This window comes from Stomoxys calcitrans, chromosome 2 (genome assembly GCF_963082655.1).
Source record: "Stomoxys calcitrans chromosome 2, idStoCalc2.1, whole genome shotgun sequence".
In the NCBI taxonomy this organism is placed as follows: Eukaryota; Metazoa; Arthropoda; class Insecta; order Diptera; family Muscidae; genus Stomoxys; species Stomoxys calcitrans.
In genome coordinates, this window is record NC_081553.1 from 117,000,721 (window position 1) to 117,020,084 (window position 19,364).

The 19,364-nt window shown below is 39.7% G+C and overlaps 1 protein-coding gene and 1 long non-coding RNA gene across 3 annotated transcripts in view; one reads left to right on the forward strand and one right to left on the reverse strand.

Moving 5' to 3' along the window:
- The window catches only part of LOC106081982 (tubulin beta chain), a 265,225-nt gene that overhangs the window by 244,645 nt on the left and 1,216 nt on the right, over nucleotides 1-19,364 (forward strand). For both annotated transcript variants that reach the window (XM_013244268.2, XM_013244266.2), the window contains exon 6: nucleotides 14,943-15,265. In XM_013244268.2, the coding sequence (XP_013099722.1) occupies nucleotides 14,943-15,265 (323 nt within the window). The remainder of the gene's footprint in view (nucleotides 1-14,942; nucleotides 15,266-19,364) is intronic.
- LOC106081983 (uncharacterized) lies at nucleotides 2,142-5,808 on the reverse strand. Its single transcript, XR_001220437.2, has 2 exons — nucleotides 5,497-5,808; nucleotides 2,142-2,382 (listed from the first exon to the last, which is right to left on the reverse strand). It is a non-coding gene; the product is annotated as an uncharacterized LOC106081983 (long non-coding RNA).

Sequence of the window (19,364 nt, forward strand, 5' to 3'; positions counted from 1 at the left end):
TAAATAGTAAAGGAGGCCACCGTAGCGCAGAGTTGAACATGTCCGCCGTTTACGCTGAAAATCTGGGTACGAATTCTGGCGAGAACATCAGAACAAATTTTTCGCCCGGGGTACTTTGTCATGTAAAAATTTCTCCCTAAAAATTTGTCGCTCTGCGCTACGCCGTTCGGACTTGGCTATAAAAAGGAGGCCCCTTATCATTGAGCTTAAATTTGAATCGGACGGAACTCAGTGATATGTGAGAAGTTTGAACCTGTTCCTTAATGAAATATTTATGGGAAAATTCGCATTTGCAAATAGTAAATAGAACATTCTCTTCTCCGAAGGAGACAGGTACCACTGTGTATAACTTGTATCGCCTGCTGAAAATAACTACTGCTGTCTTACACGGATTTACACCTAGATCGCTTTCGGTAGCCCTCTTCACTTTCGGACGTAGGAGTTCCTGAAGTAAATATATATCTTATAGTACCGGGAAACAAGCCCATTTCCTCACCGGAGATACCCTTGCGCATACCGTTTCCGAATCTAGACGTGTATTATTTGAGGTAGCCTATGCAGCTAACCTCTGAGCCCATTTAAGGGATCCTCTTTCCTTATCGGTGAGAGTTTTAGCATCATTCGCATTAAGCCTCTCAATAAACCTGAGAGCGACGCGTCTTTACTATCAAAGAGTATTGGCTTGCCAGAGAAGGCCGATGGCCTAGGAAAACCAGTAAGGAAAGGCAAAAGTCGAGCGGAGGCGACTATATAATACCCTACACCACCGAGCATATACTTTTAATAGATAGCACTTATATCCAAATTTAGTCAGACTTTAATTTTGCATACCTCTTGAAATATCGAATAGAACCTTATACGATTTTCTTACGATGGTTCGAAAATTGTGGCTTCTACAGCCTTAAAATTCGAAACGCATAAAATATATATTAAAATATATTGACGAAATTTTGCACACGTAGTGGGATGTCAATTAAACCACCTCATGAAAAATTTTGTAGAGATCGAACCAAACTGCGGCTTCAACAGCCATATAAGGCCATATCGGGACCTATATCTAAATCTGGACCGATTTTTAAGAAACTTTGCACACATATGAAGACATTGAATAAAACGGCCCATGCCAAATTTTGTAAAGATCAGACCAAAATTGTGGCTGCTACAGCCTTAAAAGGCCATATCGGATGAAAGATATATATGGGAGCTATATATAAATCTTATCCGATTATGATGAAATTTTGCAAACATATTGGTACATCACAAAAAGCACTTCGTGCAAAATTTTGTAAAAATCGGATCAAAATTGTGCCTTTTACAGCCTTAATAGGACAAATCGGACGAAAGTTATATAGGGGAGCTATATCTAAATCTGAACCGATTTAGATGAGATTTTGCACACATATTGGGACGTCACAAAAAGCATTTCTTGCCAAATTTGGTAGAGATCGCACCAAAATTATGGCTTCTACAGCTTTAAAAGGGCATATCGGATGAATGATATATATGGCAGCTATATCTAAATCTGAACCGATTTCAATAAAATTTTTTAAGCATTTTGGGTCGTTAAGAAAGACACTTCGTTCCAAATTTTTTAAGGATCGGTCCAAAATTGTGGCTTCTACAGCTTTAAAAGGGCACATCGGATGTAAGATATATATGGGAGCTATATCTTAATCTCGACCGATCAAAATCAATAGCGTTCATCCTTGGACTAAAAAAGACACTTGTGCAAAATTTTGAGAAAATCGGACATTAAATGTGAGCTGTACCTTGATTACAAGAATACATGGACAGACAAACGGACATATTGTAACTAAATCGAATCAGGAAGTGATTCTAAGTCGATCCGTATACTTATCGATGGGTCTAGCTCTTCTCCTTCTTAGCGTTGCAAACAAATGCACAAATCTATAATACCCTGTACCACAGTAGTGGTCTAGGGTATAATTATAGACATGCGATGATAACTGAGGTTTGGCCCTGTTCTAAAGACTCGAACCAGGGATCTTCTCCAAACGCTTCTGCAGACCACTCGTTTGTCAGTTATTGGAGCCTAGCCCACCCACTCCACCAGTCGAGGTCATAGTATCAGACAACATGCTACGGCCTGATTGCACCCCCGCCATGGATTCTGATAAAAATTTAAACATGTTGGAAAAGGTTTATTTATCTAGATTAAGTTATTATATTTTCTTAATCCACACATAAAGAAATTACATTGAAGCAAACATGAAGCTGCGGCAAACATTCATCCCAGCCCTTATGTAGGGTATCTTCGTTTTGTACATCCCATATTCATTTTTTATGAAAACAATAAAACTTCACTTCATTTATTTTGCCCGCCATGAAAACAATAACAAAGATTTGCATCAAACCCCAAACCTGCAAAAAAAAGGTGAAAAGATTCCAAGAAGTTAGAAAAAAAATATAAGGCTACATCTCAAAAAAATATGCCCTTAAAAATTAAGCAACCCAGAGCAACAAAGTAAAAATGCCTGCGTTTTCCTTTGATGATAGAGGAGCATGAAAGAAAAAATTACACAGGCTCCAACATCATTCATCCACTTAAGAGGCCTTCAAATCTCAAATCTCAATGCTCCAAACATCAAACATACACCTGACACCTTTATCACTAAACATTGCCATTAAACGCTCAGTGGCAATGAACGCAGAGCATTGCAAGCAGGCGGACAAGCATCAAATACTTGTCCAACCAAAGGCATTTTGAATTAGAAGTTGGCCCCTGTCCGTTACACGTTTGTTGCGTTTTAAATCCAAAAGGGAAGTATTTAATGTATAATTTCGGAAATATTTCACGGCTGAAAAACAGTGGAGCCAGTTACAGCATAACCGCCAGCCGGATGAAGAAGTGTTGCACCGGCAACATGCTGGGAAAATGTTTGTTGGCACAGTGGGTACAAAATGTGTAGGCGAGTATGCAAATTGAAACTCGTGTTTTTATGGGAAAGAGAATTGGAGCTTAGACGACTTGATGAAATGCTTTCTAAACTCTGACAAGACCTGGGTATATAGTCAACAAGGAAGATCTAATGTATCAATCTGTGAAACATCCATTAATATTAAACCAGTAAGGAAGGGAAAAAGTCGGGCGGTAATACCCTACACCTACAATTCTGCACCAATTTTGGCGGATGTTTTGAGGTGGTTAATAAAACAATCCGTATCAAATTTCGAGCAGATATGTTCAAACTGTAATAACTACGGTTGACAAATGAGAACATTATCGCAAATAACCCAAAGTCTGACGAACATATATATGGGAGTTATATCTAACTCTAAACCAATTTCGAGCAAACTTTTCAGATATAGTGGTAGCCATCGAGAAAAGCGTTTTGCACAATTTTGGCAAGATTGGTCAACAAATGCGCTTGCAGTGGCTCTTGGAGTGAAAATCGGGGGATATGCATATATGACAGCTATATATAAATCTGGGCCGATTTCTATGACTTTCACTAGAAAAGTCGAGAGTGATAAGTAAATCCCCCCTGCCAAATTTCGAGTGAATCGGTTAACATATGGGCACTTTATTGCAATATTTCTCAAAATCGGACAAACATATATATGGGAGCTATATCTAAATCTGAACCGATTTCGTGCAAACTTCTCAGATATTGTGGTAGTTCTCAAGGAAAGCGTTGTACAAGGTTTTGGCAAGATTGTTCAGTAAATGCGCTTGCAGTGGCTCTAGAAATGAAAATCGAACGTTGTACATATATGGCAGCTATATCTAAATCTGAACCGATTTCTATGAAATTCACCAGCAATAGCGAAAATTATAAGAAAATCACTCCTGCCAATTTACGAGAGAATCGGCTAATATATGAGCACTTTATAGCATTATATCTTAAAATCGGACGAATGAATATATGTGAGCTATATCTTAATCTGAATCGAATTCGAGCAACCTTCTCAGATATTGTGGTGGTCGTCCAGTACAAAATTTTGGCAAGATCGGACATTAAGGCACTTGCTGTAACTCTAGAAGTTAAAATCGGGCGATATATATATATATATATATATATATATATATATATATATATATATATATATATATATATATATATATATATGAGATCTATATCTACATCTTAACCGATTTCCTTGAAATTCAAATCGAGACTCATAAGATAGTCCTTTTTGCACAAATTCGTGAGAATCGATGTGCAAATGACAATTTTATTGCATTATTACTTCAAATCGGACGAACATATATATGGGAGCTATATCCAAATCTCAACCGATTTTTTCCAATTTCATTAGGCTTTGTCTCTAGACCGAAAAACATGCCTGTACCAAATTTTAAGACTATCGGATGAAAACTGCGACCTGTACTTTGTACACAAATTAACATGGTCAGACGGACAGACAGACAGACGGACATAGCTAAATCGAATCAGAAAGTGATTCTGAGTCGATCGGTATACTTATTAATGGGTCTATCTCTCTTCCTTCTGGGTATAGTACTTCACAAATGTTGCCAGCATTAGAAGGGGATAGCCATCGCTTACAATTTTTTTCTGGTCATCTCGCCAGGAATCGAACCGATGCGTTCAGCGTCATAGGCGGGCTTGCTAACCTCTGCGCTACGGTGGTTGCTTGGATGAGGCTACCAAAAATTTCGTTCGATGAACCAGACTTGAAAGGTACAGAGAAACAGCTCACAATGTGTATATATCGTCTGCCCCTTTTTATAAAACAGCCTGTTTTGCGGTTATTATCGCTTATTAGTTATATAATAAAATGTTTATCACGAGTTATGACATTCTGTTTAAGGTAATAAACAGAATATCCAGAATGTTTCAACTCAGAGGTTGTTTTAACTACTTCGGCTGGAACACTTACATGGTGTTTGAAGAATGACCCAAAGCGACCGGTCAAGCTTATTATAGTTTTTACTTGTTTTCTGTACCATTTTTAGAGCCACTGTGCATTTCGTGTCTGCTCAAGTTTATGTGTATGTACATATTTTTCAGTTAGTAAGTGTATGTGTGTGTGGGAGTGTTATTGTTGTTACGAACTTCTGCTCTCATATCCCCAAAAGACCACTAATTTTACGCATACATTTTTTGATTAATTATTTTGCCACCAGAGTCATGTTGGAGTGTGTGTGTGTCTGTGTGTGTGTGCATATTTACTCACATAGAGCACGCGCTGCAAAAGAGCCAGGACCATGGCTTGGGCCTTAGAATACATACGCACCACAAGTATTAGCTGCCGCTGCTTAACAGCCTCTTTCATACCACCTTGTTGTTCATTCATTCGTTTGACAAGGAATAGGAGGTATGTTTTTAGTCATGCCTCATTTGTTTTAATATTTAGAAGGCACGCTCGCAAGCACGCACGAACCCCGGCTCTGAGGTCTCAAAGGTCTTAAAGTAAAATTCTAATTATTTGTATTTTAATTTAAATATTTTCAAGTTGTTTTTTTGTTTTTCTTTCTTCCAAAATGGGGTTTGGGATGTTTTTGTTTCTTACCATTTTTCTTTTTGTTTTTTTTTCCTTTTCTTCAAAATTTTATGGCTCATTATCCATCCGTCAAATATAATGTGTTCCCAGTAATTTTTCGTCTTGAGAGTGCACCGAAAAATGCTCAAGATAAAAGAGACTTGTTAATGTGGTCTGCTAAATAATAAATTGAAAGCATTTGTCAGCGTGGCAAAGCCTAATGCTGCCTGCATTTGGTTGTTACGGGCAACTATTCCTTCACTTTGTGACAAATTGGATAAGCATATTTCTACGTTTTACTATATTTGACATTTTTACTTTATTAATTATATTTGACATGTTTTTTTTAATTGATTTAATTTAATTGAAGCGATTTTATTATTTGCCGAAAATGCAGAAATAGAAAGGTAGGACATTATGCAGACTTAAAAAACATGACACTCCTCAGTACGGTTGCCAGATTTTTTGAGACAGATCCCCAAAATTACACAAAAAATTCCCAATTGAAATGTCTTTTGCCTAAGAAAATCCTCAAAAGAAAAAAATGTCGGTATAAAATTTTTTTACAAAAAACTACCAAAGGATTGGTGCATTTTTATACCCTCCACCATAGGATGGGGGGTAACTAGTCGAAATATTCGTCTGAGACCCCATAAAGTATATATATTATTGATCGTCGCGAAATTTTATGTCGATCTAGCCATGTCCGTCCGTCCGTTTGTCTGTCGAAAGCACGCTAACTTCCGAAGGAGTAGAGCTAGCCGCTTGAAATTTTGCACAAATACTTCTTATTAGTGTAGGTCGGTTGGTATTGTAAATGGGCCATATCGGTCCATGTTTTGATATAGCTGCCATATACACTGATTTTGGGTCTGGACTTCTTGAACCTCTAGAAGGCGCAAATCTTATCCGATTGGAATGAAATTTTGCACGACGTGTTTTGTTATGATATCCAACAATTTTGCCAAGTATGGTTTAAATCGGTCCTTAACCTGATATAGCTGCCATATAAACCGATCTTGGGTATTGACTTCTTGAGCCTCTAGAGTGCGCAATTCTTATCCGATTTGAATGAAATTTTGCACGACGTGTTTTGGTATGATATCCAACAATTGTGCCAAGTGTGGTTTAAATCGGTCCATAACCTGATATAGCTGCCATATAAACCGATCTTAGGTCTTGACTTCTTGAACCTCTAGAAGGCGCAAATCTTATCCGACTGGAATGAAATTTTGCACGACGTGTTTTATGATATCCAACAATTGTGCCAAGTATGGTTCGATTCGGCCCGGCCGAACTTAGCACGCTCTTACATGTTATTTTGTCATTGTTAGTAATAAACTATTAAAAAACCTGTAAGGAAGGGCAAAAGTCGGGCAGTGCCTTCTGTATAATACCCTACACCTACCCTATTAGTACAAATAATGACAAAATTTTTGCAAATTACCCAAAAACTGACAAACATATATATGGGAGCTATATCTAAATCTGAACCGATTTCGAGCAAACTTCTTAGATATTGTGGTAGTCGTCGAGGAAAGCGTTGTGCAAAATTTTGGCAAGATTTGTCAATAAATGCGCATGCTGTGACTCTAGAAGTTCAAATCGGGCGGATGAGAGCTATATCTAAACCTGAACCGCTAGTAATGTCGAGAGTCAAGAGGAAATCCGATCGAGAGAATCGGTTAATAAATGACAATTTTATTGCATTATTACTGCAAATCGGACGAACATACATATGGGAGCTTTACCTAAATCTGAACCGATTTTGAACAGGTTTCTTCTCTAGACCGAAAAGCATGACTGTATCAAATTTTAAGACGATCGGATGAAAACTGCGACCTGTACTTATACACACCTGTACACAATAAACATGGACCGACAAACGGACATAGCTAAATCGAATCAGAAAGTGATTCTTAATCGATCGGTATCGGATTATCAATAGGTCTACCTCTCTTCCTTCTGAGTGTTACAAACAAATGCACTAAGCTATAATACCCTGTACCACAGTAGGGATGTAGTGTATAAAAACACTATGTGCAAAATTTCCGCCGATAACAAATGCGGTTTGCAGGCGCTCAAAATGTCAAATCGGGAGATAGTTTTGCTCGGTGTACATGAGAGCATAAACCGATTTGGACCATACTTGGCACGATTGTTAGAAGTCGCAACAAAACACTATGTGCATTTCAGCCCAATCGGATTAAAATTGCCGTTTCTAGGAGTTTAGAAGTCAAGCCGAAAGACCACTTTATATTGGAGCCATCTCGAAATTTGAACCAAAATGGCCCAATTGCAAATAGCCCAAAATTTCACAAAGCTTCATTCGTTCGACCACTATCGTGGTTTGGACAGACAGACGGAGGGACTGATATGAATACATCGACTTGGAATCTAAGACCTCATCAACCACATAACTATATAAGATTTCTTTGTTTTTGTGTTTTTGATGACCAATGTGAATATTTAATGTTTTTTTTGTTTTGTTGATGGGCTTTTTTGGTCAGGTTGAGGATTTTTTAAATAAAACAAATCGTTTTCATTTTTTCTCTCGACGTTTCGTTGGTTATTTTTTCCAACTTCATCAGGACAGAGTTTATTGAAGTTCCTGTTTAAAGTATTCTTGTATAAAGTATATGTTTTGTATTGCTTAGTTTTTTCATTTAGACTTACGATTAATTTTACATCTTCGTTGAATTACTTATATTACTATAAAAACTGGACACCACGACACAGAAAATATAATAATATAAATAATTGCACTTTGAGGGAAGTATATAAAGTCTAAACTTATTACTAATATCACAGAACAGTCGTTTTCAAGTTATTGCAATGGAATACTGCAGCTTAGTGTTGTCTTTGTCTTCTTTGGTGTTTATCGACTCTTTAAGTCTTTGTTGAATCCGTAGGCTCTCTAATGTGTATCGCTTGTTCTCTATTTTCTCTCTGTCAAGTACTCTTACTGTCTTAAAGTTTGCCGCATGTCCGCTCTCTTTTATATGTTGTGCTAGTGCTGTCGATTGTCTCCCTTTTCTTATGTCGGCTTCGTGCTCAGCCAACCTAGTGCCTAGTGTGCGTCTGGTGGTTCCCACATATTTTTTGTTGCATTTTTCTTGTTGATCTCCATCACACGTAATTTCGTATACGACGTTGCTTAGTTTGAGTTTGTTTGTTTTGGTTGTTGTTCCTTTTTTCCTGAATATTTGGTTTAGAGTTTTGTTTGATTTATATGCTGTTGTTGAGTTTTCGTCAAGTATGATATTTCCCAAAGATGCGCGGTCGGTAAGCTTAGGGATGTACGGTACACTGTAAAATTTTTTCGTCGTTGATGCTTTTTCTTCATGGGGTCGTTTGGATCCGTTGGTGACGTCGCGAATTAAATTATTTATTAATGCCATTGGATAATTGTTCTGTTTTAAAATTTGTTGTATTTTATTTATGTTGTCTGCTTTGAAACGTTCATCGCTTAACAGTAGAACTTTGTGGATGAAGTTCTTGGCCGTATTAATTTTCGTGCTGTGTGGTTGCGTAGAGTTATAATTAATCATTCTTCCCGATGCTGTTGGTTTCGCGTACCAGTTTGTTATTAACGTATTTCCATTTCTTATTATCTTCATATCCAGGAACGGTAACTCTGCACGAGTTTCCTTTTCTATCGTAAATTTTAATTTGTTGTGATACGCGTTCATTAATTTCATTATCGTTGTTTCATCTTTTTTGTTTATCACCGCGAACAGGTCGTCTACATACTTCACTATAAATTTTACCGTTATGTTCATACTCTGCAGTTCGTCCATTACGTCGTCCAAAAGGGTGTCAAGTACAATATCCGCAATCGTTGGTGAGAGTGGGTTCCCCATTGGCATACCATAAGTTTGTTGGTAAAGTTTTCCAGCATACGTGAAGTAATTGTTATCTTTCAGGCAGAAATTGAGAATTTTGAGGAATGTCTGTCTTGGAATGGTGGTATTAACCCGAAGTGTATCCCATTTATCCATAATTTTCTTAATGGCTAGATATATCGGTATGTTAGTAAATAACGATACCACGTCGAAGGAGACGATAATGTCATCTTTATCCAAAGTGATAGATCCGAGTTGTTGTTTCAGTTCTAGAGAGTTTTTAACATTGTATTCCGTCGAAATTATAGTTTTTAGTATGTTTCCAATGTGTTTCGAAAGAGCATAGCAGGGGACGTTCATTGACGAAGATATAGGCCGGAGGGGAGTGCCATCCTTATGAATTTTCGGCAGTCCGTATAGTTCTGGCGATTGCGGTGAAATGCTGTCTAATTTAGTTTTTTCCCATTTTGTTATATGTTTACTTTTGAATAGTTCCATGATAATTTTATTGTTAACTTTTTGGAGTTTCTCCGTAGGATCCACGTCGATTGGTCTATAGGTTGTTTTATCCGCAAGTAATTGGTTCATCTACCGTTCCTGGATATGAAGATAATAAGAAATGGAAATACGTTAATAACAAACTGGTACGCGAAACCAACAGCATCGGGAAGAATGATTAATTATAACTCTACGCAACCACACAGCACGAAAATTAATACGGCCAAGAACTTCATCCACAAAGTTCTACTGTTAAGCGATGAACGTTTCAAAGCAGACAACATAAATAAAATACAACAAATTTTAAAACAGAACAATTATCCAATGGCATTAATAAATAATTTAATTCGCGACGTCACCAACGGATCCAAACGACCCCATGAAGAAAAAGCATCAACGACGAAAAAATTTTACAGTGTACCGTACATCCCTAAGCTTACCGACCGCGCATCTTTGGGAAATATCATACTTGACGAAAAACTCAACAACAGCATATAAATCAAACAAAACTCTAAACCAAATATTCAGGAAAAAAGGAACAACAACCAAAACAAACAAACTCAAACTAAGCAACGTCGTATACGAAATTACGTGTGATGGAGATCAACAAGAAAAATGCAACAAAAAATATGTGGGAACCACCAGACGCACACTAGGCACTAGGTTGGCTGAGCACGAAGCCGACATAAGAAAAGGGAGACAATCGACAGCACTAGCACAACATATAAAAGAGAGCGGACATGCGGCAAACTTTAAGACAGTAAGAGTACTTGACAGAGAGAAAATAGAGAACAAGCGATACACATTAGAGAGCCTACGGATTCAACAAAGACTTAAAGAGTCGATAAACACCAAAGAAGACAAAGACAACACTAAGCTGCAGTATTCCATTGCAATAACTTGAAAACGACTGTTCTGTGATATTAGTAATAAGTTTAGACTTTATATACTTCCCTCAAAGTGCAATTATTTATATTATTATATTTTCTGTGTCGTGGTGTCCAGTTTTTATAGTAATATAAGTAATTCAACGAAGATATAAGATTTCATTCAATGCTGGTGGGTATAAAATTTTGTCTTGGTATTTTGGATGCCATGACCTTTGCCGACCTTAAATTGTTGGAAACATTTCCAGCACGATGAACTATAGCCCATGCCTACTGATAGACTAATGCTCATGTCTATATTCACGCATAATTTGTCATTTCGGGAGATACGTTCCTACCGTAAATGCCAGTGTTGGTGAACATGCTTTCTATTTTGTGTTCACAAAATTTTACGCAAATGTTAAGCTTATAAGTGTCGGTAATTACAATATTATTTTTCTTCAAAACAAGCAGCTCTGCCGAAAAAATTAAAAAAATCAAAAGCGCCACTAACCAGTCTATGTGCGAAGTTCAAATTCTTTATCTATATATTCGAAAAACATGCTGACAGACTGAAGGTTGCCAGCAACGACTTTTGCAGAAGCTGCGAGGACATCGAAGAAGAAGACACTATAGAACATCTTCTGTGTGTGTGTGTGTGTCCGCATTAGCGATAACAAGGAGTTCCACTTTAGGTTCTCCTCTCCTTGAAAACCTGTCTGATTTAGCGGGTGTGTGTGTATTGGGCTTTTTAAAACGATCTGGATGGTTCAACGGTAGGAACTAGAAGGTAAAGGGTGATTTTTTTGAGGTTAGGATTTTCATGCATTAGTATTTGACAGATCACGTGGGATTTCAGACATGGTGTCAAAGAGAAAGATGCTCAGTATGCTTTGACATTTCATCATGAATAGACTTACTAACGAGCAACGCTTGCAAATCATTGAATTTTATTACCAAAATCAGTGTTCGGTTCGAAATGTGTTCAAATTTTGACAAATTTTGTTCAGCGATGAGGCTCATTTCTGGTTGAATGGCTACGTAAATAAGCAAAATTGCCGCATTTGGAGTGAAGAGCAACCAGAAGCCGTTCAAGAACTGCCCATGCATCCCGAAAAATGCACTGTTTGGTGTGGTTTGTACGCTGGTGGAATCATTGGACCGTATTTTTTCAAAGATGCTGTTGGACGCAACGTTACGGTGAATGAACACATTTCGAACCGAACACTGATTTTGGTAATAAAATTCAATGATTTGCAAGCGTTGCTCGTTAGTAAGTCTATTCATGATGAAATGTCAAAGCATACTGAGCATCTTTCTCTTTGACACCATGTCTGAAATCCCACGTGATCTGTCAAATACTAATGCATGAAAATCCTAACCTCAAAAAAATCACCCTTTATCTTCCTTCTTCTGTTCCTGTGGTATCACAATGGGCGAAAACGTCTATGTGAGTCTGATGGCAGACTGCCACTTACACCTAACCTAACCTCTACATATTATAATTAATCTATGGAAATCACACCTAACCCTAGAGTATCATCACTAAATAAGGAAAATTCCTATACGCAAGAAAATTAATTTTGAAGCTATGATAATGGAATTTCCCCATCATCATAGTTTTTTTTTCCCCCCATTAAAATCCCCGTACCCCAATTGGGAAATTTTTTTCCAATCACTCAAAAATCTCCTTTTTGGGAAAATTTCCCTTAATCTGACAACACTGCTCCAGAGGGGGAACTTTCCAATATATCAAGCGTTTGAAAAAAATTACTGTTGAAATTCTTGTCGCATCTCTTCGAAACTATAACTGTTACGTCGTTAAAAGTAACTGATGGCCTGTTATCTCTTCTACGAGGCTTCGAGAGTGACTTAATAGTAGGCCTCAGTTTGCTCTACAGACACCTAAGTAGCATTGCTCCAAATTCTCTTAGCATTAATTCCGTTTATGTTCGTTGACTCCCCTCACAGGCACATGTGAGAGAGGTGGTAGCCCACCAATGAGACCTTTAAGGATTCTGATTAATATACGTCGTGCAGAGAGGTTATGAAGACGGAAGATCAGTGTTTCCAATTCAAGAATTATAGTTTCTCAGAAAACATCATTTACGAGACCAGCTTATGTAAGGGAGAATCCTGACGAACTGCCGAATCATCCATAATTATGGTGAGGGAATCCCTATTTAACGACGTTCAAAACACGTTCAAGTCCCTTTGAGCGCTACCTAGGAGGGAATGCCATAAAAGGCATTATGGCGCAGCACAGTGGACCAAGCGGCGAAAAAATTGGACAAAAGTTCACAACTGGTTAAAAATATTCTAGACATTTGTAAAGTAAAGGGCATAGGCTTTCAGAGAAATGACGTTATTTGTCTCAATCTTTAATACAAAATTGATCACTTTCGACCTTTCCAATCTTCAAGAGGCTAAAACTTTTGATCTATTAGACCGATTTGCATGATTTAATACTCTGGAGAACTAGTCGGCAGGATTTGACTGACATTCTATTTAGAGGTCACTAGCGTTAAGCGCAGGCGTGAAAGGTATATAGGAAATGTTGTATCAAGAAAGCTTTACGCAGCTAATATTATCATGACACTGTGCAAGCCACAGATGTTGCTCAACTTTGTTGTCAGAATCCCAACGACCAATCTTAGTGAGACTTATTTTAACAGCCTCACAAATAAGAAGAGTTTCCTTTAATTGGCCTTGCGGCAAATGAGCTGGCTGGGCTTTCCCGATAGCTAACATTTCTATACCAGCGGAAACTAAGTGATCCTATCCAATCTCCAAGAGAACAAATTGGGTTTGGTAGTTCTTTACATGAAAAAGGAAAAATGATGCATTTCATGAGAAAGCTGTTGACTCCAAAGCCCTAAAGAAATTTTGTAAGATGCTTGAGGTATTGAATTGGGACTTGAAGAACCCAAGGACTAATTCAGATCTTCCATCGTTCGCAAAAATTGGATGAGATTCATTAATTAAATAGACTAAAAGAGTTGTATAAGGATACCACAAGATTAAACTTATGGTGTACGAGGGGTGCTATATATGTTTCTGGCCTAGACAACACAAAATGTCACTTACATACATATTGTCCCATGAACATTCCATTAAGGAGCAGGGGATGCAAAGCAAATTTGCCCATGAACATTCCACTAAGGAACTGGGGAGAACTTCTCACATATCACTGAGTGCTGTTCGATTCAAATTTTTAGCTCAATGATAAGGGGCCTCTTTTTTATAGCCGAGTCGGAACGGCATGCCGCAATGCGACACCTCTTTGTGGAGAAGTTTTTACATGGCTGCCATACCAAATGGTGCAGTATCTTCCAAATGTCGCCACCGCTGAAAATTGTCTCCGATGTTCTCGCCAGGATTCGAACCCAGACAGCTGAACGTCTGGGTTCGACGGACATGCTTAACCTCTGCGCTACGGTGGCCTCCAGCAACAGGGGATACGTCTATCATATCAATGAGTGCATTCCCATTCAAGTTTCAGCTATATGATATGGGGCCTCCTTTTTTACGCCGAGTCCGAACGGCGTGTCGGTTAGCGATATCATTTGGTATAGAAGATTTATTATAGCAGGATACCTCACAAATATAGCCAGCATTAGTAAGGGAATAACAACCTCTGAAAATTGTTCTGATGTTCACGCCGGGGTTTGAACCCAGGCCCCAGTTCCGCCATTTTTTAAAACGTTTTAAATCCGGTATTAACAATTGTATCCACCTGAAATTTTGAGGAAAGGTGTATCTAACATTTATCTTCCAGATTAAACAAAAACGCCATTTTGGCAAAAACAAAATGATGTAGGTCCCTTTTGTATTAAGCCATCGGTATAGAACTATTTACCGATTAAACTTCTAGGGTTCACAAAAATCGTTTTACTATAATTATTTAAATGTTTCGGTTCATAATCACCATAAATTACTAAAGGACCAGGTTTTTTGCAAAGCTCCACTTCAAATTCTAATAGTTACCCATTTAAGATGATCTACGAACATGATGTAATTGCTTCTAATGCATAGTTGTTTTCGTTTCCCTTTATCAATTACTAATTGTATTGGGCTAAACACAAGAAGAAGTGCAAATTGCCAAAGTAAAATTGCATGAACATTTTCAAAGGCATGGCAAGCAAATCACACTACCCATAAAGCATCACCAAAGAGAGAAAAAAGAACGCCCTCCAATAATTAGAATTTGCTTTCACCATATACTCATTTTGTTTGTTTGTTTTCTTTTTTCGGATTTTTTTTCTAGGTCCAATGTCGATGAAGGAAGTCGATTCACAAATGTTGAATATTCAGAGCAAGAATGGCCCTTATTTCGTTGAATGGATTCCAAACAACGTTAAGGTCGCCGTGTGTGATATACCACCACGTGGCTTGAAAATGTCGGGAACATTCATTGGCAATACCACTGCCATACAGGAGATCTTTAAGAGAATCTCCGAGCAGTTTACAGCCATGTTCCGTCGCAAGGCCTTCTTGCATTGGTTTACTGGCGAGGGTATGGATGAAATGGAATTCACCGAAGCTGAATCTAATATGAATGATTTGATTTCGGAGTATCAACAGTATCAGGTATGTATGTGTGGTTTTGAAAATGTAAAGCTGTGTGTGTGTGTGTGTATGCGTAAAGCACAATGTACAGTGTACGGACAAAATATAAGGTAATAGATGTGGGAATTGATTGCAAATGCAAATTTTGCCCATGAACATTCCAATAAGGAACAGGGGCAAACTTCTCACATATCAATAAGTGCATTGCGATTTAAGTTTAAACTCAATGATAAGGGGCCTCCTTTTTATAGCCGAGTCCGAACGGCGTGCCTCAGTGCGACACTTCTTTGGAGAGAAGTTTTACAGGGCATAGTACCTCACAAATGTCGCCAGCATTAGGAGGGGAAAACCACCGCTGAAAATTGATTGCAAATTGCAAATTTTGCCCATGAACATCAATGAGTGCAGTCCGATTCAAGTTTAAGCTCAATGATAAGGGGCCTCCTTTTTATAGCCGACTCGGAACGGCGTGCCGCAGTGCGACACCTCTCAACAGCTGCGGTGGTGGCATCAGACCTTAGCGTGTTGTCCTCCCCTCCTATAGGTGTGGGTGCCTAGGCACCTGTAGTCGAGAGTAACGCTTCAAGCGCACAACTAGTCGTCAGGCTAATTAATGAGGAAGAGGCGAATAAACCAGAGGGATGCATAGTTCGTCCCCAGCCTTAATGTTAAGGTAGTGTTTCTGACTCGGATTCCGACAGTGATGGTGTCAATGAAACATTTATCGCAGCATCGAGAGATAAGGGCATCGGGATGACGGCAGAAGTAAGCGATGGCTTTACTAAGCTCTAAAGTAGACCGTGAAAGCGATCCGGTGCACGACGAAGGAGACAGAGGAGTATGTATCGGCAGCGCAATAGGGCGAAAGTCCAGGATGCTGGAAGGGATAGAACTGACATGCCAAGAACTTCTACGGAAGCTGAAAAAAGAATCAGATATCTCGGAGAGCATAATACTGCTAAAATACTGAAGAAGAAAAAGGGCTCCCCGCTTTCAAGTACTCTGGGAAAACCAAGCCAGCCATCCCGCAATGAATACTCCAGACAGTGTCCCGCAGAGGTATACAAAGTTGGACACAGGAACGAAGGAAGCGCGCACGGCCCCTGAGTCTTCTTGGAGGACTGTGACTTCCAAACTGAGGCCACAGCCTTCACGGACGGAGAAGATGGTCTCTGAGAATGGTAAGGAGCCGTCGTCTTACGCCAGAGTGGCATGGAAGCCATCACGGAAGCCGAAGATGGTCGCCCAGAAGGGTAAGGAGCCGCCCTCTAACCCCAGAGTGGCAAGAAAGCACAACAGAGATGAGCTGACTTATGCAGTCATCAATATCGGCTGCGCATCCGGTAGGATTCCACCAGATAATCGGTCCCAAGTGGAGGATTAACGATCGGAATTTTGAACGTGTGTGGAACTCTGTAGAGGGTCTACCCATACAAATGATGAGCTGCGAGTATAGAGAGGACATCTTTACGCTGTGTTTTGCCTCGGCGGAATGTATTGATACCGTCAAACAGCTCGTCAGAGGTATACACGCTCCCTGGGAGGGCGCAAAACTCGACCTGGTGAAAAAGATGTATATCCCTCGGCTCACAAAGGCGACGGTCTTCATCAAGGCATGGGCCAGTAAATTTGCGACGGAACGCATGTTGGGATTCTTTGGCAAGCAAAACCAAGGTTTGGTCGCAGAGAAGTGGGAGGTATTCCACAGGGAGGAGAAGGAAAAAGGAACTCTCCTTGTGGTTGCCATTGACCAACTCTGCGTGACGAGTTTGGTTACGCATAAAGGCATGGCGCACTTCGGGAGCAAAGCTGTCTTTTTCAAGATTGGGAATACTAGGATAGGCAGAAATTCTCATTTTGAGATATCAAGCCGTGCAGTGGAAGGTGACTCAATACTGCCCAACGAATAGGAGGCTGACGACGAGACAATCGCCGCGTCTCACAACATTGGAAAGATAGGATAAGCAAAGTTCCTAATGCTAAAACATCAGGCAATGCAGTGGCGAGAGATCCAACGCAGCCTAACAAACAGGGACCCGACCACGGACCTATCACCGACTTCAAAATTCGGAAGACTAGGATAGGTAAAGATCCAATATTGAAACATTAGGCAGCTCAGCAACAGGAGTCTCAATGCAGCCTAACGAACAAAGAGCCGACGATGGTACCATCACATTCTTCCAAAAAGCCCATTTACTTAAACTGAAGACTAAGATAGGCAAAGATCCTGGTATTGAAACATCAGGCAGTACAGGAATGGAAACCCAATACAGCCTAACGAACAGGGACCCGACGATGGAATCATTACTGATCTTATTAAAGAGTCGGAAGTCTAGACTAAAGAACACGGAGCAAACGATGAGATCATCACCGACTCCCAAGATGCCGATATGTTCGGAAAATCTAATCGATAAGGTTCAGGATAGGAGGATCTCCATGGAACACTCTTTCTCTGACCATAGCTACATTAGGTTTAGAATAGCACGGCCAGCGCCGAATCCGATAAGCTTCCGGAATAAGTTGAAAACCAACTGGACAAAATTCGGAAGGCTACTCAGAAGAAGACTTGGGCAAGATAATTTAGACTGTCCAAGCATAGAAGACATTGACGGCAATGTCAACAGGATTACGACTGCACTTGTGGGGTTCTTCAAATCAGCCCAAGAAAAACCTTGGATGACCGGAGAGATTCGCAATATTGGGAAAGAGGTCCGCAGACTTTGTAACAGAGCACGTCGTAAAAAAGGGGAAGTTTATTTGGATGTGTATTACACACGGCTCAAGGAATGCAATAAGATTACCAGAGCGGCTATATTTGCCTCCTGGAAGCTTTTCTGCGAACATGTTGATAGCGTTATGACGCCGCCAAGATAAAAAAGTTTCTCTCAAAAACCCATGCCCAAACTGTAACTTTAGTACACGATATGGGAGTGAGAGCAGAGACAATGGAGGACATGTTGAGGTTTTTTACCAAAACCCATTTTCCAAAGGATACGACGAGACTCACGGAGACAGCGGAATCTTGGAATAATGAGGTTGATCGAAAGTTTATAATTTTACGACACCAAAGACCTATAGACCTACAAGCCTTACTTCCTTTCTACTCAAAACCATGGAACGTATTGTGGACACCATGATAAAGAGAATGACACCCAGCGAACAGCTCAAATTCAAACAGCATGCCTATGTCAAGGGAAGGTCGCCCTACATGAGGTTGTGCATAAAATAGAAGAATCCTTCGATGCCACAATGTCCACACTGACGGTATGCATTGACATTGAGGGGGCTTATAACAATGTGCGGACCAATGCACTGATCCAACCCTTAGACCAGTACCGGGTGGACCCGCTCCTTAAAGACTGGATAAACCATATACTTAAGAACAAGTGGATAAATTGTGTGTCCCATGACATAAATATAAGGGAGAAAGTGGCACAAAGCACGCCAAACGGGGGCATTTTATCGCCACTCGTATGGGTGACCACCATAAATGGCCTATTACGGATGCTGACTGAGGATGGATTTGAACCCGTCTGCTACACAGACGATGTTATAATACTTCAAACGGTAAGGATCCGTACCAGCTATGCCCACTAGGGCACTGGAGACTATTCTTGATATCCGACCCATTGACATACAGATTAAGTGTGAGGCAGCCACCGCGGCTATCAGACTTAAGGCGATGGGAGAATGGTTTGAGGATGGGAGCAGCTCATACCATCGTCGTATAATCGAGGCGACGATACGAACCCTAGTATTGCCGTCTGGAAGATCATATTACACGGATGGGTAAAAGCTAGAGGACAAAGTGGGTCTGGGGGTCTACATTGAGAACCCAGGGACTGAGATCTGTTTTAGACTGCTTAACTATAGTACGGTCCTGCAGGCGGAGATCCGGGCGATCATGGAATGCGTGAGGTGGTGTGGTACAAACGCGAGGACTCCGAGTGTGAAGATCTTAACGGACAGTAAAATGGCCACAAGGGCAATAACAATCAGGAGGGTAAGGTCACGAACAGTCTAGCAGTGTAAGAAAAAGATTAACGCCTTCTCTGTGAATCCCATGTGAATATCCCACTGTGAATCGTCATACAATTCGTGGTTCATGCGACACCGATAT